The sequence below is a fragment of the Scyliorhinus torazame genome, chromosome 11, assembly GCF_047496885.1.
Source record: "Scyliorhinus torazame isolate Kashiwa2021f chromosome 11, sScyTor2.1, whole genome shotgun sequence".
Lineage (NCBI taxonomy): Eukaryota > Metazoa > Chordata > Chondrichthyes > Carcharhiniformes > Scyliorhinidae > Scyliorhinus > Scyliorhinus torazame.
Genome location: NC_092717.1, coordinates 21376765 through 21401850, shown reverse-complemented (window position 1 = coordinate 21401850; position 25086 = coordinate 21376765). Strand labels below are relative to the sequence as shown.

At 47.5% G+C, this 25086-nt stretch overlaps 1 protein-coding gene across 4 annotated transcripts in view; it reads left to right on the top strand.

Moving 5' to 3' along the window:
• The first annotated feature begins 13277 nt into the window (after positions 1–13277).
• sqlea (squalene epoxidase a) overlaps positions 13278–25086 on the top strand; it is a 34884-nt gene continuing 23075 nt past the window's right edge. For 2 of the 4 annotated variants that reach the window (XM_072467031.1, XM_072467032.1), the window contains exons 1-7: positions 13278–13500; positions 13755–14266; positions 15205–15234; positions 18443–18698; positions 20585–20765; positions 21305–21401; positions 22900–23013. In XM_072467031.1, the coding sequence (XP_072323132.1) occupies positions 14000–14266; positions 15205–15234; positions 18443–18698; positions 20585–20765; positions 21305–21401; positions 22900–23013 (945 nt within the window). In that variant the 5' untranslated portion in view covers positions 13278–13500; positions 13755–13999. The remainder of the gene's footprint in view (positions 13501–13754; positions 14267–15204; positions 15235–18442; positions 18699–20584; positions 20766–21304; positions 21402–22899; positions 23014–25086) is intronic. The other 2 variants (XM_072467030.1, XM_072467029.1) reach the window with 2 other exon arrangements.

Genomic DNA, 25086 nt, shown 5'->3' with positions numbered 1-25086 from the left:
CAGGGGCTTGGGAACCTGAATTGTAGCTCCAGTATACAGGACGTTGAGAGTAGTGAGGTCATGAGTAAGGTTTCAAAGTTGCAGGAGTGTACCGGCAGACAGGAAGGTGGTTTAAAGTGTGTCTTCTTCAATGCCAGGAGTATCCGGAATAAGGTGGGTGAACTTGCGGCATGGGTTGGTACCTGGCACTTCGATGATGTGGCCATTTCGGAGACATGGATAGAGCAGGGACAGGAATGGTTGTTGCAGGTGCCGGGGTTTAGATATTTCAGTAAGCTCAGGGAAGGTGGTAAAAGAGGGGGAGGGGTGGCATTGTTAGTCAAGGACAGTATTACGGTGGCAGAAAGGACGTTTGATGAGGACTCGTCTACTGACGTAATATGGGATGAGGTTGGGAACAGGAAAGGAGAGGTCACCCTGTTAGGGGTTTTCTATAGGCCTCCAAAAAGTTCCAGAGATGTAGAGGAAAGGATTGGAAAGAAGATTCTGGATAGGAGCGAAAGCAACAGGGTAGTTGTTATGGGGGACTTTAACTTTACAAATATTGACTGGAAACGCTATAGTTCGAGTGCTTTAGATGGGTCCGTTTTTGTCCAATGTGTGCAGGAGGGTTTCCTGACACAGTGTGTAGATAGGCCAACGAGAGGCAAGGCCATATTGGATTTGGTACTGGGTAATGAACCAGGACAGGTGTTAGATTTGGAGGTAGGTGAGCACTTTGGTGATAGTGACCACAATTCGAGTACGTTTACTTTAGTGATGGAAAGGGATAGGTATATACCGCAGGGCAAGAGTTATATCTGGGGGAAAGGCAATTATGATGCGATGAGGCAAGACTTAGGATACATCGGATGGAGAGGAAAACTGCAGGGGATGGGCACAATGGAAATGTGGAGCTTGTTCAAGGAACAGCTACTGCGTGTCCTTGATAAGTATGTACCTGTCAGGCAGGGAGGAAGTGATCGAGCAAGGGAACCGTGGTTTACTAAAGCAGTCGAAACACTTGTCAAGAGGGAGAAGGAGGCTGATGTAAAGATGAGACATGAAGGTTCAGTTAGGGTGCTCGAGAGTCACAAGTTAGCTAGGAAGGACCTAAAGAGAGAGCTAAGACGAGCCAGGAGGGGACATGAGAAGTCTTTGGCAGGTAGGATCAAGGATAACGCTAAAGCTTTCGATAGATATGTTAGGAATAAACGAATAACAAGGGGAAGAGTAGGGCCAGTCAAGGACAGTAGTGGGAAGTTGTGCTTGGAGTCCGAGGAGATAGGAGAGGTGCTAAATGAATATTTTTCATCAGTATTAACACAGGAAAAAGACAATGTTGTCGAGGAGAATACTGAGATTCAGGCTACTAGACTAGAAGGGCTTGAGGTTCATAAAGAGGAGGTGTTAGCAATTCTGGAAAGTGTGAAAATAGATAGGTCCCCTGGGCCGGATGGTATTTATCCTAGGATTCTCTGGGAAGCTAGGGAGGAGATTGCTGAGCCTTTGGCTTTGATCTTTAAGTCATCTTTGTCTACAGGAATAGTGCCAGAAGACTGGAGGATAGCAAATGTTGTCCCCTTGTTCAAGAAGGGGAGTCGAGACAACCCCGGTAACTATAGACCAGTGAGCCTTACTTCTGTTGTGGGCAAAATCGTGGAAAGGTTTATAAGAGCTAGGATGTATAATCATCTGGAAAGGAATAATTTGATTAGAGATAGTCAACACGGTTTTGTGAAGGGTAGGTCGTGCCTCACAAACCTTTTTGAGTTCTTTGAGAAGGTGACCAAACAGGTGGATGAGGGTAAAGCAGTTGATGTGGTGTATATGGATTTCAGTAAAACGTTTGATAAGGTTCCCCACGGTAGGCTACTGCAGAAAATACGGAGGCATGGGATTCAGGGTGATTTAGCAGTTTGGATCAGAAATTGGCTAGCTGGAAGAAGACAAAGGGTGGTGGTTGATGGGAAATATTCAGACTGGAGTCCAGTTACTAGTGGTGTCCCACAAGGATCTGTTTTGGGGCCACTGCTGTTTGTCATTTTTATAAATGACCTGGAGGAGGGCGTAGAAGGATGGGTGAGTAAATTTGCAGATGACACTAAAGTCGGTGGAGTTGTGGACAGTGCGGAAGGATGTTACAAGTTACAGAGGGACATAGATAAGCTGCAGCGCTGGGATGAGAGGTGGCAAATGGAGTTTAATGCAGAAACGTGTGAGGTGATTCATTTTGGATGGAATAACAGGAAGACAGAGTACTGGGCTAATGGTAAGATTCTTGGCAGTGTGGATGAGCAGAGAGATCTCGGTGTCCATGTACATAGATCCCTGAAAGTTGCCACCCAGGTTGAGAGGGTTGTTAAGAAGGCGTACGGTGTGTTAGCTTTTATTGGTAGAGGGATTGAGTTTCGGAGCCATGAGGTCATGTTGCAGCTGTACAAAACTCTGGTGCGGCCGCATTTGGAGTATTGCGTGCAATTCTGGTTGCCGCATTATAGGAAGGATGTGGAAGCATTGGAAAGGGTGCAGAGGAGATTTACCAGAATGTTACCTGGTATGGAGGGAAGATCTTATGAGGAAAGGCTGAGGGACCTGAGGCTGTTTTCGTTAGAAAGAAGAAGGTTAAGAGGTGACTTAATTGAGGCAAACAAGATGATCAGAGGATTGGATAGGGTGGACTGTGAGAGCCTTTTTCCTCGGATGGTGATGTCTAGCACGAGGGGACATAGCTTTAAATTGAGGGGAGATAGATATAGGACAGATGTCAGAGGTAGGTTCTTTACTCAGAGAGTAGTAAGGGTGTGGAGTGCCCTGCCTGCAACAGTAGTGGACTTGCGAACACTAAGGGCATTCAAATGGTCATTGGATAGACATATGGACGATAAGGGAACAGTGTAGGTGGGCTTTAGAGTGGTTTCACAGGTCGGCACAACATCGAGGGCCGAAGGGCCTGTACTGCGCTGTAATGTTCTATGTTCTAATTTCTATGACACCATTTCAGAGGGCACGGAGACTCGAAAACCGTCATCAAACCGGCGCCGCCCCTGATTTGGGCTTCGGAAGGGATTCTCCGCCCGATCGCCGATTACGATATTCCGTCGATTACGTCAGGCAGCGCAGAACCAGCTCCAGGTTTTTCCAATCCTGTCAGCAGCAGGTATTGCCATGGGGAGGACAAAAAATTCCACCGGAGTTTTTGATTGCTTTTCACATGTATCCAGACGACACATAGCTCTCAGCTCACCATCCTCTCTCTCAACTCCTCCACTGCCGGTCGTATTGTTTGCCCAAGATTAAAAACTGGCTGAGCAGGGTTCTCCTGCACTTAATTATTGGGAAGACCGAAGCCATTGTTTTCTGATTCCCGTACAAACACCATTCTCTGATCACCAACTCCATCTCACTCGCTGGAAAGCATTCTGATGTTCGCCAGACTGTTTGCAACCTTTGTGTCGTATCTGAATCCCAAGATGAGCTTCTGATCACATGTTTGTGCGGTTGCTAAGGCCACCTGTTTCTATCTCCGTAATATGGCCCTGATCTGTTCTGTCTCAGTTCATCCACTGTTGAATCCTCATCCATGCCTTTGTTACTTCCAGATTTGATGATTCCAATCTGATCTCCCACAATCTACCCTCTGTGAACTTGAGGTCATCCAAAACCCTGCTAACCACTGTACCACCGTGCTGCCCCAATCGTTATTATGGGCACAGATGTTACAATTGTCACGCTATGCCATGGGTGCTGTTCTTGGTGTTTCCCCATTGCCCCCACTGCAATTTGATCACTTCAGGGCCTCTTCCTGCTGCTATGGATGAGATCCCTGTGCTAGGAGGCAGGTGCCAAGTGTGCAGCCTGGTGGTTTTCAGTGCTTGGACTAGTGCTCGATGGGGAGTGGGGGGGGTGTATTGGGGGGATGTTATGTCCTCTACTAGTCTCCCGTGTCCATCAGAGGCTCTCCTCGCCCCCCCAGCTCTTACCACCCCTTGCTCTCCCCTCCACCCCGGCCTGACCACGTTGGCCCTTCAGTCCCCTCGCCGGGGCCTGCCAGCCCGGCTCGCCTCAAGTCAATTAATGGCCAACAGCCGTTGAGTGGCTGTGAGGTGAGCTGACAAAATGCCCGACTTTCAGACCAGGGTAGGTCAAGGACAGCATCTCCAACATGAAATCTCGTCCGCTAAGTGCGGAGGGGGAAGTTTCACAGACTGAGTGAAGAGGGGACGGTGGTACACGTACATTGTAAACAATGCGGGAAGGAGTTACACATTGGCCTCAACATTAACTCCCTCTTGATATTTGTGGAGGTGTGGGTGCGGGTGGTGGGGGGGTTAGTGGGAGGTTATAAATGAGAAAACAGAGAACATAATCCCAAAGCATTACTGAAGGTTAACATGCAGATGCATCAGGCAATTAGGAAGGGTAATGATATGTTGGGCCTTTATTGCAAGAGGGTTTGAGTACAGGAGTAGTGAGGTCTTGCTTCAATTGGTGAAGCCGCACCTGGAGTATTGTGTGCTATTTTGGTCCCCTTCCCATACCGGCCTCCCCGAAGAGGCGCCGGAATTTTGCAACTAGGGGATTTTCACAGTAACTTCATTGAAGCCTACTTGTGACAATAAGCAATTATTATTAGTATTAATACCTCAGAAAGGATATTATTGCTGTCGAGGGAGTACAACAAAGGTTCCCTGGATTTGTTCCTTGTATGACAGGACATGTCTTATGAAGAGAGATTGGGGAAACTAGGCTTATGTTTCTAGAGTTTCGAAGAATGAGAGGTGATCTAATTGAAATCTGCAAAATAAAGAGGGTAAATGATGGTTGGGGATTCTAGAACCAGGAGACAAAATCTCAAGATAAGGGAGAAACCACTTAGAACCTGTAATGTTCTTTGATTGGGCTGATGTACATAGAACATTTGGGCAGCACGGTAGCATAGTGGTTAGCACAATTTCTTCACAGCTCCAGGTTCCCAGGTTCGATTCCCGGCTTGGGTCACTGTCTGTGCGGAGTCTGCACATCCTCCCTGTGTCTGCGTGGGTTTCCTCCGGGTGCTCCAAAGATGTGCAGGTTAGATGGATTGGCCATGCAAAATTGCCCTTAGTGTCCAACGTTGGGTGGGGTTACTGGGTTATGGGGCTAGGTGGAGGCGTGGGCTTGGGTAGGGTGCTCTTTCAAAGAGCCGGTGCAGACTCGATGGGCCAAATGGCCTCCTTCAGCACTGTAAATTCTATGAAACATAGAACATACAGTGCAGAAGGAGGCCGTTTGGTCCATCGAGTCTGCACCGACCCACTTAAGCCCTCGCTTCCACCCTATCACCGTAACCCAATAACCCCTCCTAACCTTTCCAGTTGGAAATAAATGTCTAACACTAACTTACACTAAGATACTGCAGATCTATTCTAATATCCAACTGCTATCAACTCCTTTCAAAAACCTTCTGATGGAACACATGGTGCATCCGGGTCTTGCGCCTGCACACTCGCCCCACCTGCTGGTCGGATGAAACAGTAAAACATATAACTTATAATACACGTGCAGATGATGATGAACTACTCAGATTATATACAGATGATACTCTACTTATCATCACAGGACCGAGGTGTTGAGAATTTTTAACCATAGGTTTGTGAATCTTTGGAATTCACTACCCCAGAAGGCTGTGGAAGCTCAGTGTGTTGAAAGTAAAGATTTCTAATTACCAATGACGTAAAGTGATTTGGGGCTAGTGTGGGAAAAGGACATTGAAGAGGATGATCAGTCATGTTCATATTGAATGGTGGAACAGATCGATGGGCTGAATGGCCTACTCCTGCTCCGATGTTCTTGTGTACATGCCTGTTGTCATATTCATGGCAGAAGGATTCGTGACCTAGAGGCGGGACAATTCATGAACATGTACCTGAGGGAACACAAAAAGATGTTTCCCCTTGTAGGGGAGTCCAGAACTAGGGGAGATAGTTTAAAAATGAGAAGCTTCTCATTTAAGACCAAGATGAAGAGAATATTTTATCTCTGAGGGTGGTTATTGTCATGTTCTGTCGACTGACCCATATGAATGATGTACAACAGAACATCTCGGATAAATAATTTATTATGAAGCAACTGTGTGATAAAGATAACTAGGATAAATAAAATAACAAACTACTAACACTGACTAATTGTTATAGAGCTACTGCAAAATACATATATCCTCTAACACAACTTACTTCCAACTCCCCAGACACAGGGTCATGTGGTGGGTTTAACACTGCCACCTGGTGGTCGAAGGACGTGTATAATATTATGTACAGAATTGCTTTATGCTTATCATCACAGTTATGTCGGTGGAATTCTCTTCCTCAGAGCGGCACAGTGGGTAGTTAGCACTGCTGCCACGCAATGTCGGGGACCCAGGCTTGATTCTGGCCTTGGGTGACTGTGTGGAGTTTGCACATTCTCCCCGTGTTTGCGTGGGTTTCCTCCGGGTGCTCCGGCTTCCTCCCACAATCCAAAGATGTGCAGGTTAGGTGGATTGGCCATGATCAATGTGTGGGGTTAAAGGCATCGGGGTGGGAGGATGGATCCTTGGTGGACTGCTCTGTTGGAGGGTTGGTGCAGACTCAATGGGCCGAATGGCCTCCTTCTGCACTGTGGGGATCCTATGGATTAACTTTTTTTTAAAAGACAGATCTGGAGGCTGGGTCCCTGAATTTATTCAAGGCAGAATTAGACAGATTATTGATTGGCAAGGGAGTCGCCATATAATCCCTACAGTGAAATAGGTCATTTGGCCCATTGAGTCTGCACCGAACCTCTGCAAGCGCACCCCTAGGCCCATTCCCCTACCCTATCCACATAACCCCATCTAACCTGCACATCTTCATATACTAAGTGGCAATTTTAGCACGGTTAATCCACCTGCAGGCAGGAAAGTGGTGTTGAGTTCATAATCAGACCAGCCACAACTCTATTGAACGATGGAACATAAAATATTGCTAAATAGCGATACAATTCATGAACAAACTATTGCTAAATGCACTAAATAGCTATAAAATATGATCTGAATGGTCATAAATTAGGAGAGGGGAATGTGCAACGTGGTCCTCATACACCAGTCGCTGAAGGTGCAGCAGGCAGTAAAGAAGGCAAATGGTACGTTGCCTTCCTAGCGAGAGGATTCGAGTACAGGAGGAGGGATGACTTGCTGCAATAGTACAGGGCCTTGGTGAGGCCACACCGGGAATATTGTGTGCAGCTTTGGTCTCCTTATCTGAGGAAGGATGCTCTTGCTCTAGAGGGAGTGCAGCGAAGGTTTAACAAACTGATTCCTGGGATGGCGGGACTGACGTATGAGGAGAGATTAAGTCACTTATGATTGTATTCGCTGGAGTTCAGAAGAATGAGGGGGGGGTTTTCATAGAAACCTAGAAATTTCTAACAGGACTAGACAGGGTAGGTGAAAAAAGCATGTCCCCAATGGTGGGGGTATCCAGAGCCAGGGGTCACAGTCTGAGGATATGGGGTAGACTAGTGAGGACAGAGTAGAAGAAATTTCTTCACCCAGAGAGTGGAAGTCTTTACCACAGAAAGTAGTTGAGGCCAAAACATTCAATGTTTTCAAGAAGCAGTTAGACATGGACTTCTGGTGGTGGCCATGGAGTGAGTGGTCACACATTTGGTGGCTCCTGCTCAAGGTGGATCTCTTCGGTCTTTCCCCACCTGAAGGGTGTAGCTTTGAGGACAAAAAGTGCAGAAGTGCCCAGGGAAGGTAATACTCCTCTGGTGTGGCTGATGTATAATAATAATCTTTGTTGTCACAGGTAGGCTGACATTAACACTGCAATGAAGGTACTGTGAAAAGCATGGATCAGCGGGTGAGGAGTGCCACGTGAAAGAAAGAGCAGTTGCAGCAAAAGAGTTTTCGTGGTGTGCCGCAGGTAAAGGGGGTGCGCTGCGCGCACCGTGGTCAACGGAGCATCTGGTGGCGTTCTTGAACAACAAGTTCCAGCAGCAGAGGAAAGAGGCCCTGGAGGGCCTGGTCAAGGTGATGGAGCCCCTGAGATCTGGGATTGAGCGAGTCGAGCAGAGGCTGGAGTCCCAGGATTGAGCAAGTGGAGGAGGCAGTGGGCGAGCATGAGAAGCAGATGGCCTCATTGCCGACGGAGTTGGGAGTGATGCGGGAAAGCCAATCGAGACTGAGGGAGGAGTTGGAGGACCTGGAGAACCGCTCCGGGGGAAGAATGTGAGGATGGTTGGGATGCCTGAAGACATTGAAGGTGCAGAAGCTGCTGTATATGGGATAAGAATGCTAGAGAGGTTGACCGGCCTCTTGAGGTGGACCGAGCACACAGGGAGTTGAGGAGGAGGCCACAGGTCAGCGAGCCACCGAGGGCGATGGTGGTGCGCCTGCATCGCTTTTTGGATAAGGAAAAGATCCTACGATGGGTGAGGCAGACCAAGAAGTGTACCTGGGTGCGATGGAAGTGGGCTACTGGTCTACCAAGACCTGGGTGCGAAGACGGCGAAGAGGAGGGCCGGGTTCAACCGGATAAACCGGTCCTCTCTGAGAAGGGGGTGCAGTTTGGAGTATTATATCCAGCCCGCCAATGGGTGACTTTCCAGAAACAGGAGCTTTATTTTGACACGTCAGAGGAGGCGACGGACTGTATGAGGGACAATGGACTGGGAGGAATGTGCGGACATTGGAGGAGCTTTGTGTGCTTTATAAAGTGTCTGGGGGTGGGTCTTCCGGGGCAGGTCTTAGCAGGGGAGCAGGGATGTGAGTGCCTTTTGTTACTCTTTGTGTATTGGCAGTTGGGTGGCTGGGGGGGGAGGGGTCGGGGACTGGAGACAAGAGGAGAAGTCGGAGGCCTTGGGCAGGGGCCACCATGCTAGCTGGGCGGGCTAGTTAACGGGAGTGAAGTGGGGGGTTGCCAGGAGGCAGGTGTGGGTGGGGTTGTTTTTTTGTTTGAGGGTGGGGCGGGGCGGGGGGGGGAAGGGAGGGTTGCTGACAAGGGTGAGGTTGGTGTGGTGCAGTTGGGAAGGGTTCGATGGCGGGGGACATCCGGGAGCAGGCCTGGAGGGTCGCGTGACGCAGGCCGGGGGCTGGCCCAAAAAGGGATATGGTTGACCAGCGGGAGAAGAGGGCAGGGAGCCCCGTGACTAGGCTGGTCACATGGAATGTGAGGGGTTGAATGGGCCAGTTAAATGGTTGCCTGTGTTCACGCATTTGAGGAGTCTGAAGGCGGACGTGGCATTTTTGAAGTTGGAGGATCTGACAAGGCTGAGAAAGGGATGGGTGGGGCGGCTGCTTCGCTCGGGGCTGGATATGAAGATGAAGGGGGTGGTGGTGTTGGTCAATAAGAGGATTGCTTCCGAGGTGGGGAGCATTATGGCTAATCCGGGCGGGGGGTGGGAATATGTGATGGTTAGTGGGAAGTTAGAGGGGGGGGGGGGGTGGATTTTAATACGGTCATAGATCCGAGCTTGGACCGGTAAAGTCCCAAGTCGTCGAGGGTGTCAGCAGTGGCGCGAGAGCTTCTCCCATGTGCACTGGTTGTACTCCTGGTTTGACTTTTTTGTGATGGACAAGGTGCTGCTGGTGGATGTGGCCGACTCGGAATATTCGGCAATTGTGGTTTCCGACCATGTGCCACATTGGCTAGAATTCTGCGTGGCTCGGGGTGGGGGGGGGGGGCAACAGCCACAGTGGAAGCTAGACGTGGGGTTGCCAGTGGATGAGGAGGTGTGTGAGCGGCTGTGGGCTGCCATTCAAAGCTACATGGAGTTGAACGACACAGGGGAGGTCACAGCCGTCACTTTGTGGGAGGCACTCACAGCTGTCGGCAGGAGGGAGTTTATATCGATTCGGGCACACAAGACGGCGGAGAGAGAGGAGTGGGCAAGGCTGGTCAATGAGATTTTGAGGGTGGACAGGAAATATTCGCAGGATGGGTTGTTGAAAGAGAGGCAGAGGCTCCAGATAGAGTTTGGGCTACTTTCTACAGGGAAGATCGTGAGACAGTTGCAGAGGGCCAGAGGGGATGTGTATGAGTATGGGGTAAAGGCAGGTAGTATGTTGGCCCATCAGTTGAGCAAGCAGGAGGCGGAGAGGGTGATTGGTAGAGTTAGGGTAGATAAGGGTAGTTGGTGATGGACCCAGAGGGGGTGAACGTGGTGTTTGAGGCCGTTTATAGGAGGCTCTACGAGTCGGAGCCCCCAGCCGGGGATGATGAGATGCGGCGGTTCCTAGATGGTTGGAGTTAGAGGAAGGGTTAGTTCAGGGTCTGGGGGTCTGAATTGGGCTGAGGGAGGTGGGGGGGGGGGGGGGTGGTATGGGGGTGATGAAAGTGGGTAAGGCCCTGGGGCTCCCGGTAGAGTTTTATAAAATGTTTGGGACGGATTTGAGGGCACTGATGGTGAGGGTGTATAATGAAATGAGGGGCGGAACTCCCCCCTACATTGTCGCAGGCTTATATCTCTCTGATTTGAAAGAAGGAGCAGGACCCGGAGCAGTGTGGGTCATACCACCCGATATCATTATTGAATGTAGATGGCAAGTTTTTGGCAAAGGTGCTGGCATCGCGGATTGAGGACTGTGTGCCGAGGGTGATAGGCGAGGATCAGACGGGGTTTGTGAAGGGAAGGCAATTGTCGACGAATGTGCAGAGGTATTATGTAGGTATTTGGGTAGCCAGGTGGTGCGGAGCAGGGCGCAGCTGCATAAACTGAACTTGGCTCAACTGGTGGAGACGAAGGCTGATTTTAAGAGGTGGGATGTTCTGCCTCTGTCGCTGGCAGACAGTCGGGTGCAGACAGTGAAAATGACGGTACTGCCGAGGTTTCTGTTTGTGTTTCAGAACCTGCCGATCTTTGTTTCCAAGTCGTTCTTTAGGCAGGTCAACGAGCTGTTCTCCGGGTTTGTGTGGGCGGAGAAGACGGTGTGGCGGACTTTTTGGGAGTAGGGGCAAGGGGGCTGCTGGCGTTACCGAATATGATAAATTATTACTGGGTGGTGAACATTGCAATGATGAGGAAATGGGCTGTGGGGGAGGGGTTGGTGTGGGGATGGGTGGGGGGGGCACCATGTCGGATTACGTATTTGTGGGCTTAGTTGCTGTCACCTTTACCTTTCCCCCCGGCCAAGTACTCCGCGAGCCTAGTGGTGGTGTTAGCCCTAAGGGTGAGGGCGCAGTGGAGGCAGCATTTGGGGCTGGAGGGTGGCTTGGTGTGGGCACCGATATGTGATAATCATATATTTGCGCAGGCATGGCTGGAGGAGAGGTTTAGGGAGTGGCGACAGGCGGGGATTGAGCGCTTTGGGGGCTTGTTTATAGGGGCAGGTTTGCGGGATTGAATGACTTGGAGGAAGTGTATGAGTTGCCCATGAGGAATGGCTTTAGGTATCTGCAGATTTGGGACTTTGTGAGGAAAGAGATGCCGTCCTTTCCTGGGCTGCCATCCCTGGGGTTGCAGGACAAAGTGCTGTTGAAGGATAAAATAGGGGAGGGGAAGGTGTCAGATATCTATAAAGAACTGATGGAGTGGGAGGGAGCCCTGGTGGGGGACACTAAGCAGAAATAGGAGGAAGAGCTGGGAAGGGAGATTGGGGCCGAGAAGTGGTCGGAGGCCTTGTGGAGGGTGAATGCGTCCTCGTCATGCGCGAGGTTGAGCCTCATCCAGTTTAAGTTGGTGCATAGGGCCCACATGACGGTGGTGAGGATGAGTTGATTCTTTGTGGGGGTAGAGGATAGGTGTGGGCAGTGCCGGGGGCGGGGGGGGGCGAATCACCTCCACATGTTCTGGGTGTGTCCAAAACTGAGGGGTTGCTGGCAGGGGTTCTGGAACATGATGTCCAAGGTATTGGGCGTGGGGGTGGTTCCGAGTCCAGACGTGGCAATATTTGCGATGTCGATAGTCCCGGGAGTCCAGGGGGTGAGAGAGGCCAATGTTCTGGTCTTTGCCTCGCTGATCGCCTGGAGATGGATTTTGCTAGGATGGCAGGACTCGGAGCCGCGGAAAGCGGGAGTGTGGGTGAGCGACTTGGCAGAATTGTTGAGGCTGGAGAAGCTGAAGTTTGCTCTGCGAGGGTCAGCAGAGGGGTTCACCTGGAGGTGGAAGCCTTTTATCGATTTCTTTGAGGATTGAGGGGTCAGCAAGGAGGGGAAAGGGAGATTAAATGGAGAAGGTGGGATGTGGCAGTAGTTGGTGTCAGTGGAACAGGCAGGTTGCAGTTGTTTATCGAGTTGTTTTGCTCTTCTGATATTTTGTGTATATATGTGAAAATGCCTTGAATAAAAATACTTTAAAAAAGGAAGCAGTTAGAACATAGCACTTGGGGTGAAGGGAATCAAAAGATACGGGGGGGGGGGGGGGTGAAGTGGGATCAGGCCACTGAGTTGGATGAACAGCTATGATCATAATGAATAGCAGAGTAGGCTGGAAGGGCCGAATAATAATCTAATAATAATCTTTATTATTGTTGCAAGAGTAGGCTTACATTAACACTGCAATGAAGTTACTGTGAAAATCCCCTAGTCGCCACGTTCCGGCACCTCTTCTGGTACACAGAGGGAGAAGTCAGAATGTCCAAATTACCTAACAGCGGGGGGGTGGATTCTCCGCCAGCGGGATGCTCCGTTTTGCCGGCAGCCCGGGGGTTTCCCGACGGCGTTGGGCTGCCCCACACTGGGAAACCCCATTGACCGGCCGGCGTAACGGAGCATCCCGACGGCGGGGTGAAATAGAAATGTGGCACGGCAGGACAGAGAATGCAGCCCCTCATCCTTCGGGACTTGTGGGAGGAAACCGGACCACCCGGAGGAAACCCACGCAGACATGGGGAAAACGTGGCAGTGACCCAAGCCGGAATCGAACCTGGGACCCTGGCTCTGTGAAGCAACAGTGCTAACCATGGCCTCCTCCTGCTCCTATTTTCTATGTTTATGTTGCCCTGAACTGTCAAGGTAGATCGAAGTGATCTCAGTTACTATCCGTGTGGAAAGGGGCAACATGACCCAGAGGTGCTGCTGGTGATGAATGGCCATGTTGAGAGCAGGACTTTACAGAAGTTGCTTTCAATGGAAATTGATGAGGATGCTACTGATGAGGATGCTGATGCTGCCGCTCCCTCTTTGTGACATCACATGGTGCTAGGAGACGGCAGACGCCCGTCTACCCGGCGCCGCCTCCGATTGGCCAACCTCCCGATAGCGTGAGCTCTGCTCACCGGCGCGCCGGGCGCTGATTGGCCAGGGGGGCGGGCCAGGTCACTCGCTACTTCATTCACATTTTGTTACATCCCCCAGCCTGCCGCGAACAGCTGATGCAGCGGGAGAAAGCCACAGGCACTCCTCCATCAGTCAATGCAGCATCAGCAAACCCGGCACACTCTCTTACCTACCTTCTCCACCCGGGGAAAGACATTCCAGAGGAGGGGGAGCGGGGGCGGGAAAAAAAAAACAATGCGACTATAACATAAGAGCAGGTGGCTGCAAATGATCTCTGCTTTAAAATATCATCTGGATGTAACGGGTACGGTGGGCCAAATGGCCTTCTTCTTCTCTGTGACCAGCGGGCAGCTTAAATTGCATGTTTGCTCCTTAAAATACAATCACTGAATATGGAGAGCGTGTTTTATTTTTAAAAAGGGTAATTTTCGATGTTCTAAACAGACTTGGATTGAGAAAAGGTCAGGTTTATTTCTTCTCTGCACTGCACCTTGTGGACTGTGGAAATAATTGCATTTCTCTGTCTATTTGGATTATGTTTCTCTTTTCCTCCCACAGTGATCAGCCGAGGATGAACTGACAAGATCATATACAGGCTAACAGAGAGAAAACAAAATCAAAGTGAACATTTCTTTTGAAGACCCAAGTGAAGGAATGTGCTAAGAAATGAGTCAAAACATAATGTAATTTTCTGTTTATGTTGTAGGGTTGCTTTGAGGAAAAATACCGTTTGGACTTTTTCTGGAACATTTGCTGGAAGTTCAATTAAATTTGAGGGCGAGAGAGAACTTGTTCGAATTAAAATGTGGACTTTCCTGGGAATTGCGACTTTTACTTATGTCTATAAGAAGTGCGATGACTTGCTGAGCGTGAGCTACGCTAACAAGGAGGTGCTCGGGGCATTCCTGATCTTTTTCACCCTAGGGCTGATCCTGTCCTATCGATACAGATACGGACAAGGCAAAGGCAAAAAGCAACCTTCAGACCTGGGGTTCATCTCCCAGCTCCTCTCTGCCCTGCCCTTGGCAAGCTCTTTCTTCAGGGGGCCCAGCAATACTGAGCAAGGCAAGGTAGGCACAGAACCATCAGTGTTCGTAATTACAAGGCGAGGGGAGTTATCCCCACTTGTGCCACGATGTATTGACGACTGCTAAGATATGTTGTAAAACTCCGACTAAAGCTATTGTAGCTTTTAATTTAATAACGAATTGTTGTACTATACGTTGGTACAGTGAAACATTTTAATCTTGTTTTGAAACCAACCCTCTATAAATGTAAACATTGACAATCGTTCTACATAAATACGTTTCCATTAGTTGGGGAAATTTCATTTTGATGTCCCCTCTCTGATTGTTGCCTTTGAAGTTGAAAATGACGTGAATAGTGGCAGTGGCAAAATTCGAAGAACGGTTTAAAAGTAGAATAACGTTTGGAATGTAAAACCATTAAAAAAAAATTGGTGTTCACCACTTATAATCATAGCAAGTGGGGAATGATCCCTTAGATGATTTATCTAGATATTTTGAAATATTTTGGGTTGATCTGGCTGAAGACACAGATGCTTAAATTGGACTTGGCATAAGAATTTGTTTAAATGAGCAGAATGCTAGTTTTCTTTGACCATAATAAAATTGGGACATAAACAGGGGCTCAGACATAGCATTACCTGAATTTACTGCTGCCTTGTTAATTATTAATTGTTATTCAGAGGCAGCAGTATGATAGCAGCAGAGATCATTGACGGTTCACTGGAGAGTGAGGGGTGCTGAGATCAACATGAATGCATTATTTTTATGCAATATTGTAATATATTTAATTTCATGTGTATGTTGAATTGTAACTTTGTGTCACAAAATGGGTAAAACGGTAACAACTTGCATCAAGGTGGCTGTCTAAACTAAAATAGGCCCCACGTGCTTCACAAATAAATAAATGAGGGAAACAGGAGGAAGAATGAAGGGATTATTTGCGTTATCAGAAAGATTGATCAAAGAGTTTTTTTTTCCAGACAGGTGATAAAGAAGGTGAAGATTTTAAGGTGAGAGTTCTTGATTATCTGAAGAGAAATACTTTTTGGGGGAGGGGTGTTGAGGGGGGGGGGGGGGTGACTAGATGGGCTGCTCTGGAAGAGAGAGCCAGCAAGGAGTTAATGGCTTAATTTTCTCAGTAAATGGCTCTTGGCCATCACCGGAGAGATGAAGGGAATGCAGAGCAGAAACCCAAATTCTTTTTCCAAATTGGAAGCTGACATTAAAGCCTTAAAATAATGGGCAAATGAATGATCTATCTGGAAGGGGTTAAAGGTGAGGTAATGTTCATGTGGTCTGAGATCTGTCTGGTAGGCTCATTTCTGAGGTTGAAAACATCACCGAAGCATTCTGCCATTTTATACCGTGCACAGCTTGCGGAACTGATACGACCACCTTGTCTTGTGGACCGTAACAACGGCACATCTTAGTTCACATTTCAACATGCGCAAAATGGAGTACTGCACGGGTATGGAATGCTTCTCAAATGGTGACTGAAATCAGCAGCATGGCATGCAAAGAGCCATTCCTATTCACATTCCAGCTTACAGCATGAAATAGGCGGGCTGCGTTGCAGAGAGTTTAATCGGAGCCACGCACAACCTCAGCTTTTATGCTGCCTGAAATATAAAGAATATTTTACATATATTTGTTAGCCGTTGTCCATGTTAAATATCAATTTTTTTTTTTTAACCTCTCAAATTTGTCTCTTCCTCTCCTCAAATTGTTCACTCATGCTGGATTTTTTAAAAAATGAATATTTATATTCCTAATCTCAGGGGGACCCCCCCCCCCCCACCTGAAAGTGCTTCACAGCCGATGTAGTAGTTTTGAGCTGTTGCCACTGTTGAAACGTGGCGACCAGTTTGTGCACAGCAAGCTCCCACAAATAGCAAAACACTAAATGGTGGGATACAGTCATCTGTTTTAGTGATGTTGGTTGAGGGATAAATATTGGCAAGGACACCAGGGAGAACTCGCCAACTATTCTGCAGCATTGTGCCACGGGATGGCATGGTGGCGCAGTGTTTGGCACGACTGCCTCACAGCGCCAGTGACACGGACTCGATTACTGCCTTGGGTGACCGTGTGGAGTCTGCACGTTCTCCCCGTGTCTTCGTGAGCTTCCTCCGGGTGCTCCGGTTTCCTCTCACAGTCCAAAGATGTGCAGGTTAGGTGGATTTGGCCGTGATAAATTGCCCCTTAGTGTCTAAAGATGTGCAGATTAGGTGGGGTTATGGGGAGAGGGCAGGGGAGTCGGTAGGACGGTCTTTCAGAGGGTCGGTGCAGACTTGAAGGGCCGAATGGCCTCTTTCTGCACTGTAGGGATTCTATTCTATGGATCTCATGTGTCCACCTGGGAGAGCGGATGGGGCCTCGGTGTAACATATCATCCAAAGGAAGGCAGGCACCTGTGACAGTGCAGCACTCCCTCTGTCTTGCGCTGAAGTGTTAACCTAGATTTTGTTTAGTGCTCAAGTTGCTGGGGTGGAGCATGAACTCAGAATCTTATGACGCAGAGACCAGTGGCTACGACTGACACTAGTATCAGCCTTTTCTTTCTGTCATTGTTTTGGCAAGTAGCCATTCACCGGGATGTGGGTCTAGAAAGTGAGAGCCAGCTGATTTAATCCTGAGGAAAATTCACAGTTAAGCCTGATCCTATGCTCAAGTGGTTTGTGTATATTTGTACTGACTAGCAGGACCCCACGAATAGGATAAAATACATTTCGTACATACTGAATATTTCATAATGAGTTATAGAAAATACTTAATCACTTGTATATTAATAAAACCATCATCAATTTCAAATGGTTAAAGAAGACATACTTAGCTCCAAAGATGTGCAGGACGGTGACATGGTAGTTAGCATTGTTGCCTCACAGCGCCACAGACCCGGGTTCAATTCCCACCTTCGGTGACTGCGTGGAGTTTGCACGTTTTTCCCGTGTCTACGTGGGTTTCGTCCGGGTGCTCCGGTTTCCTCCCACTGTCCAAAGATGTGCAGGTTAGGTGGATTGGACATGTTAAATTGCCCCTCAGTGTCCAAAAGGTTAGGTGGGGTACTGGGGATAGGGCGGGGGTGTGGGTCTAGGTAGGGTGCTCTTCCGAAGGGTCGGGACCCGATGGGCCGAATGGCCTCCTTTTGCATTGTAGGGATTCTATGGTTCGGTGGATGTGCCATGCTAAAGTGTCCCTTAGTGGCCAGGGATGTGCAGGTTAGGTTACGGGGGATAGGGCTGGGTTGTGGGGGGGGGGGGGCTGGGTTGGGGGGGGGTGCTGGGTAGGGTGCTCTTTTGGAGGGTTGGTGCAGACACGATGGGCCGAATGGCCTCATTCTGCACTAGAGATTCTGAGTTACTGGATAGTGATTAGGAACAATAAGCATAGATTTTTTCTTCCCTTAACTTTGGGGCAATAGGACATCACTGTCAGTTCACTCGAGCGAAGTTAACTCAGTGTAGACTGTAGTTTGAGTTTGGGATCTTCTGTTCCTTAGATTTCAGTTCAACACTGTACCGTATATTTATATTCTGAATTGTTGCCGAATGCCCATTGATTTTAAAAGATATCAAGGATAATTAAGATGAAATAGCCAATTGAAGTAGCAGTGCACAGGGCCACAGCGAGGCCAGTATTTGATCCCCATTGCATAGCTTCCAATCTGGCCTGGATAAAGGCATTTATCAAGGAGTGGAAAACTGAAGAAATACAGCTACAGTTAGATATGATACCATTGTTTTAAGAAACAGTTTATAAGGAACAACATTGAGTGATGGGACAGCAGATTGCTTTACCAATACATTGTAATAGAGGGCAATGGGTAAATCGTATAATTCCCCACATGGACAGTGTTGAATCTTGGCTGTGACTTTGATAGCAATGGTATTGGAGGTGACATCAGTAACATTTTACTTCATGGCACATTTTACTGAATGAAAGGCACTATATAAATGCAAGTTGTTGTTGTTGCAACTTCTGTGAATGGGGCAATTGTCAAATACGTCACAAGGTTTCTCCTGGATTCCTGCCACCACCTTGACGAGATTCCCAAGAGAAATGGGGTAACTGGCCATTTTCAGCCTTCATGCCGTCTCTCTTGGGTTCCCGCCAATCCCACAGCCAAATGTGCAGCAAGGAATCAGGGGACAGCCTTGCGGAATTTCAAGAACAGTAAATAAGTTTGAAGATTTCTCATTCCTTTCTGTCTTGGTGCAGCCCAAGGAAAGGACGATCAGTTTTTCAGAGTCTGTTCAGACGGAAAACTCCTCCAGCGCCAGGATTTCTTCCCAGTCTGATCCAGAGGTCATCATTGTGGGCTCTGGGGTCCTTGGCTCCGCAATGGCTGCTGTCCTTGCAAGGGATGGAAGGAAGGTGACCGTGATCGAGAGAGACCTGAAGGAACCAGACAGAATTGTCGGAGAGTTGTTACAGCCTGGGGGTTACCGTGCATTGAAAGAACTTGGCCTTGGAGGTACACATAAAAGGCACTCGGGACTAATGTCGCACTAGCACGGAATGGTAATCAGTCATCAAATCCCGGTGTGGTAGCAAATTGGTTATGCTAGTGAATTAATAATCCAGAGGTTTAAACTAATAATCCAGAAACACAAGTTTAAATCTCACCTCAGCTATTGGGAATTTCAATTCAGTTAATTGAACACGTCTGGAATAAAAAAAATCTACGATCGGTAGCGGTGACCATAAACCTACGGAATTGTTGTAACAATAGTTCATTCATGCTCTTTAGGGAAGGAAAGCTGATTTCCTTTGCAAGTCTGGCCTATATGTGTCTCCAAACGCACAGCTATGTGGTTGACCATTATGTCTCCACTGAAACGGCATAAAAAGTTGTATCAAAGGCTGCCACAATAGTTCAGACGAGGCAGTTAGGAATAGACAATAAATGCTGGCCTTTCCAACGATGCATGCAACCCATGAATGAACGCATGAAAGAAAACTAAACAAATAGATAGTTGAACATTTAACCCTAATAAGAATAATGATTTGAACGCTGAATATTATTTGCCTCTTTAAAAGTCAAGGCACTGTTTCAATTCTAAGTTAAATAAAATTCTGGAAGTGCAGAATAGGTTAATCAGCATGTCGAGGGGTGTTGGGGGGGGGGGGGGGGGGGGAAAGTTGGTTAACATTAATTCTTATGACTGGTTAGAAACAAAACATGAACCCAGCTTTCTCTCAGACTCTGATTGATCTGCTCTCAATGCCGACCCTCCAGTTTTGTAGCGATCAAATATTTGTTTATTTTCTTTACAAATATATATGAGAATGGAGACCAAAAAAATAGGAACTGGCCCACCCAGGCCTGATGCAGATCTATGTGCATTAGCAATCAGATCACTCAATCTCCTGGGAACACCCTCTCCCCCAATTTACCCAACACGGCTCGTGCCTGTGGTAGGTGAACACCCTATAAGTATCTCTGATGGGTGGAGCAGCATTGCCAGTGAAGCAAAAAAATCCCACCGCTGACCCCACAAACGTTGGCAGTGTTTGTGGCAGAGGTCCTAGGTTGATGCATCACGGCACTTAGGTCAACATCTGTCTTCTCCTCATGGCTATCTGGGGCTGTTATACTTTTTACAAAAATATAAAGTAGTTAGACTCTACAAAGAAGGATTGATTAAGTAAAAGCATGTGTGCTCAATGCACTACTATCCTACGATCTCTTGCTATTTGATGTTAAAATAAAAGGAAGAAAATGTGGATAAAGAATACCAATCAGCATTTCCCCCCTCCCCAGCCCTTTAAACCAGGGTCCACTGCATTATCGGAGCTTCAACCCAACTCAATTCAGCATCCCTGACAAACGTGATTAAAAAATAAAAAACAACAAATTCCATTTACTTTTTGTCACATTCTCCCTCTGTGTACCCGAACAGGTGCCGCAGTGTGGCGACGAGGAGATTTTCACAATAACTTCATTGCAGCCTACTTCTGACATGAATAAAGATCATTATAATGAATTAATTTGGTGAATGTCCAATTAACTAAACTGTGCCGAAATCCATGCCTTTTAAGTTCAGTCTGTTACCTGCCAGAGTTGTTGTCGCACTTGAATCTACGAAAGGTCTAGCCTCCCTTGAGACGCGAACATCTTGAATCTTATGTCCTCCAATTCCAAAGCCACAATTTTAGCCAAATAAGTCTATGTTGCCTCTTGTGGCTGCACCATTTTAACAACTTGAACATTGCTGCTACTCGATTATCCTTTCTCCAGTAAATGGTTCCTTCAGCTTGCCTGTAAAAAAGGTATTTTAAGTTTTGGAATTATCCGAGCCATTCTTCCCACAAACGTTCTACATCTTCTGTACGTTGCTTTACTTTCTCCTCAACAAGGTGTCGTTGAAGGCCTTGATGCCCACATCGTTAATGGTTACGTCATACATGACATGGAGAGCATGACCGAGGTGGAAATCCCTTACCCTCTGGATGAAGACAGTCAAGTACAATATGGGACAGCGTTTCACCATGGGCGCTTCATCATGGGTCTCCGAAAGGCAGCCATGGCAGAACCCAAGTAAGCAATGCTCATTAGTATCGAACGTCTGCAAATTTTGTTCTGTCGATCATTAGGACAATCAGATTTAAAAAGACAGCCACACTTTACAAGCTGGACTTTGAATGTGCCATTCCAACATCCATGGCTGAATACAATATTATGCAGAAATCCTGAAGATAACCCATAGCCACTTCATAATTTTCAGTGGCTTTATGTAGGAATGTAATTATAATGAAGCAGTGAAAGCTGACGGTAAATGTAAATAGATTTATTGACAAGTATTTACTGCACACCGCAGCAGTTCATTCCCAGTGCAATCCTAGCTGGGAGGATGTTTCTCACCAGGTCCTGATCTGGGCCTACTTTTAACCTTTGCTCGTAACGAGCCTCAGCTGATAGGTCTCTGCCCCCTACCTGGGGAGCCCGTACTCCATGAGTCCCGCAGTGAAGGCTTCCCCGTGATCCTGGTGGGGGGTTATGACCGTAATAATTCTAATTTACCTTGGTGAATCTTGGTTAAAACAGAAGAAGCTAACTTCCCCATTGTTGTGTTCTAGTGTAAGATTCATCGAAGGGACAGTGACACACCTACTGGAAGAAGACGGTCAAGTTACAGGAGTTCAGTACAGGGAGAAAGAAGGTGGAGATACAAAGGTTCGTAAGCTATTCATCTGAAGCGACATTGCACAGCTAAGTAATGCCAAGTAATGGGCAGAAGTGCTGGACACACGAGCCCCAACATTTGTTTTCCAGTTCCACAGAAGAATACCAATTCAGTGGAGTACATAAGAACTAGGAGCAGGAGTAGGCCATCTGGCCCCTCGAGCCTGCTCCGCCATTCAATGACATCATGGCTGATCTTTTGTAGACTTAGCTCCACTTTCCGGCCCGAACACCATAACCCTTAATCCCTTTATTCTTCAAAAAACTATCTATCTTTATCTTGAAAACATTTAATGAAGGAGCCTCAACTGCTTCACTGGGCAAGGAATTCCATAGATTCACAACCCTTTGGGTGAAGAAGTTCCTCGTAAACTCAGTCCTAAATCTACTTCCCCTTATTTTGAGGCTATGCCCCCTAGTTCTGCTTTCACCCGCCAGTGGAAACAACCTGCCCGCTTCTATCCTATCTATTCCCTTCATAATTTTATATGTTTCTATAAGATTCCCCCCTCATCCTTCTAAATTCCAACGAGTACAGTCCCAGTCTACTCAACCTCTCCTTATAATCCAACCCCTTCAGCTCTGGGATTAACCTAGTGAATCTCCTCTGCACACCCTCCAGCACCAGTACGTCCTTTCTCAGGTAAGGAGACCAAAACTGAACACAATACTCCAGGTGTGGCCTCACTAACACCGTATACTATTGTAGCATAACCTCCCTAGTCTTAAACTCCATCCCTCTAGCAACGAAGGACAAAATTCCATTTGCCTTCTTAATCACCTGTAAACCAACGTTTTGCGGCTCATGCATTAGCACACCCAGGTCTCTCTGCACAGCAGCATTTTTAATATTTTATCATTTAAATAATATCCCTTTTGTTGTTATTCCTACCAAAATGGATAACCTCGCATTTGTCATCATTGTATTCCATTAGAAAGTGTTGAAAGTGTTGTGTAGAGTAGAAAGTGTTGTGCACCCTGTGTTTTCTGGGTGCAAATCTGTCAAATTTAGCAATGGGGCGGCTCGCACCCAGCCCTTGCTTCAAGTAAGCTGCTGGGTTTGTCAGCACTTCGGGAAATCCAATCAACAACTTTAAAAGTTCAAAACCTGCATGATAATGAGGCTCACAGCCTCATTATAATATTTAAAGTTCCAACTCTCCACCGTGGATTGGGTAGGTCACTCACTCACCTTCTAGTCTCAGTTGTCAGATTGCGTTCAGGCCATTGTAATGTAAAGGTGCTCGACAGAGCAAGGGCTAACCTGAGACTGGAGAGCAGCACTGTCCAAGGTATGATGTAAAGAGTTACATGGTAAGAAACTCGGAGAGAGCACTCTGGAAATAGCCTACCTGCACAGAATTGTATAGAGCATCAGTGTGGTGTGAAAATGCTAGTTAAGGCTGTAGCCCTGAAACTTGGCATCTCAGCCTGTTGGGAGCTTCACATATTGAAACATAACCAACCTGAAGTATTTTTCTGATCGCAGGAACTCTATTGTCCATTGACTGTGGTTGCTGACGGGCACTTCTCTAAGTTCAGGAAAAATCTGGTGAAGAGCAAAGTCAATGTTTCATCACATTTTGTAGGGTGCATTATGAAGGTAAGCCTGTTCAAACATGCATTGTAGTTTTTTTTTTAATATGCCGCATCTGTCTTGAATTACACAGCTAATATTGTTTCTGTACAGTTCAGCTTCTTAACATAAAACACCCCCGAATATATATTCCACTAGTTACTAATGTGAGTGAAAAGGTGGCACGATTCCAAAATAGATTTTACACATTGACATTAGTGGCCAGTGAAAAATACCTGTCAGCTTTCATCTTCTGCAGTTCAGCTAGATTGTCAGTTGTCTTACTGAGAAATATCTGCACTGAAACCACCAGCTACCTGGTAAATGGAATCATAGTGCTGACAGTGGGTACTTTGGGGGCTGTGTCTTGCTTTGGCAGGTGTTTTTATAAAAAAACCTAAATCACGGTTGTCTTATGGATTAGTAAAATAACCGCTGTAAAAGTGCCCTTCCTAAGCTCAGTGGAGGATTGTGCAAACGCTGGAGAAATGGCATAGGAAGCCTTTCTCCAATCTCCCACCAAAGGTAAAGTCTGTAGCCCTGAAAATTGACACTTCACCCCCTGAGACAACTCACGTTTTTAAGCATAACTGGCTAGCAATTTCTTTTCTAATCCTTCAAATTTCTGACCCATCCAAAAAATTTGAATAAAATATATTTTAAAAAAAAAAGAAGTTTCTGACCCAGGATCATCACTGTCCAAATTCTCAACCTGTAAGGGGGTGTAGGTGACTTTTCTGCCTGCCCATCACCTCCGCAGCCGGCTTTGGGGGTCAAGCCAGGGTGTATTTTCTTGGAGTTACAGCATCCTTCGATCCAGATGTGAGCAGACATGGGTTCAGCAAGTGGGCTTTGCAGTGCAAACAAGAAGGAACCAGGTACTTCCAAGTGCTTACTGTAGTTTCTCTTGGGAAAGTAGAAAATAATAATGGCCATCTCACCTTCAACCTGGCCAAGGGCCATTGGCTTTCCCAATTGGAGTGACAAGGTGTCGCTCTCCATTTTCTCTTGGTTACTTAGGGAGGACTGTTGCATCTCCTTAGACATGGGCCGTCTGCCTCAACCATTAAAATGACTGCGGGAAAAGGAATTAAAACACTAAAAGATTTATTTCTTGGGGGTCATTTTGCTGGATTGAAGGAGCTGGGGGCGAAGTATGGGCTGGAGCAGGGGGAAATATTTAGATACATGCAGGTTCGAGACTTTGCCAGAAAGTCAGATACAGAGCTTCCCAGTAGAGCCGGCTTCCACATTGCTGGAAGAGATGCTGATGACAGGGGAACTGGAGAAGGGGTAGTATCGGCGGTTTACGGGGCTATTTTGGAGGAGGGGAAGGTGCCACTAGAAGGGATCAAGGCAAAGTGGGAGGAAGAGTTGGGAGAGGATATGGAGGAGGGGTTCTGGTGTGAGGTGCTCCGGAGGGTGAACGCCTCCACCTCATGTGCGTGAATGCCTCCACCTCGCGTGCGAGGTTGGGGCTGATACAGCTGAAGGTGGAGTATAGAGTGCACCTTACAAGGGCGAGGATGAGCTGGCTCTTTGAGGCGGTAGAAGATGTGTGTGAACGTGCGGGGGTGGCCCCCGCAAACCACGTTCATATGTTTTGGTCCTGTTCAAAGCTGGAGGATTACTGGAAGGAGGTGTTTAGGGTAATCTCTAAAGTGGTGCATGTGAAACTGGACCCGGGCCCTCGGGACGCCATATTCGGGGTGTCGAACCAGCCGGGGTTGGAAACGGGCGCGGAGGCAGATGTTGTAGCCTTTGCCTCGTTGATCGCTCGAAGGCGGATCTTGTTAGGGTGGAATTCAACCTCCCCACCCTGTGCCCTGGTGTGGCGGGGGGATCTGCTGGAATTCTTCATGCTTGAAAAGGTCAAATGTGAACTGAGGGGAAGGATGGAAGGCTTCTACAATTCATGGAAGCTATTCATTATGCACTTTTGCGAATTGGATCACATCGAACATTAGGGGGGTTGGGGGTGTTGGGGGGAGGGGGGGGGCGTTGGGTGTTAATGGTGACTATGGGTGATTCCTGATTCCATTTTGTCATTTGTTTATGTGAACATGCGGGCTAATGTTTGGGGGTTTGGTGGGAGGATGG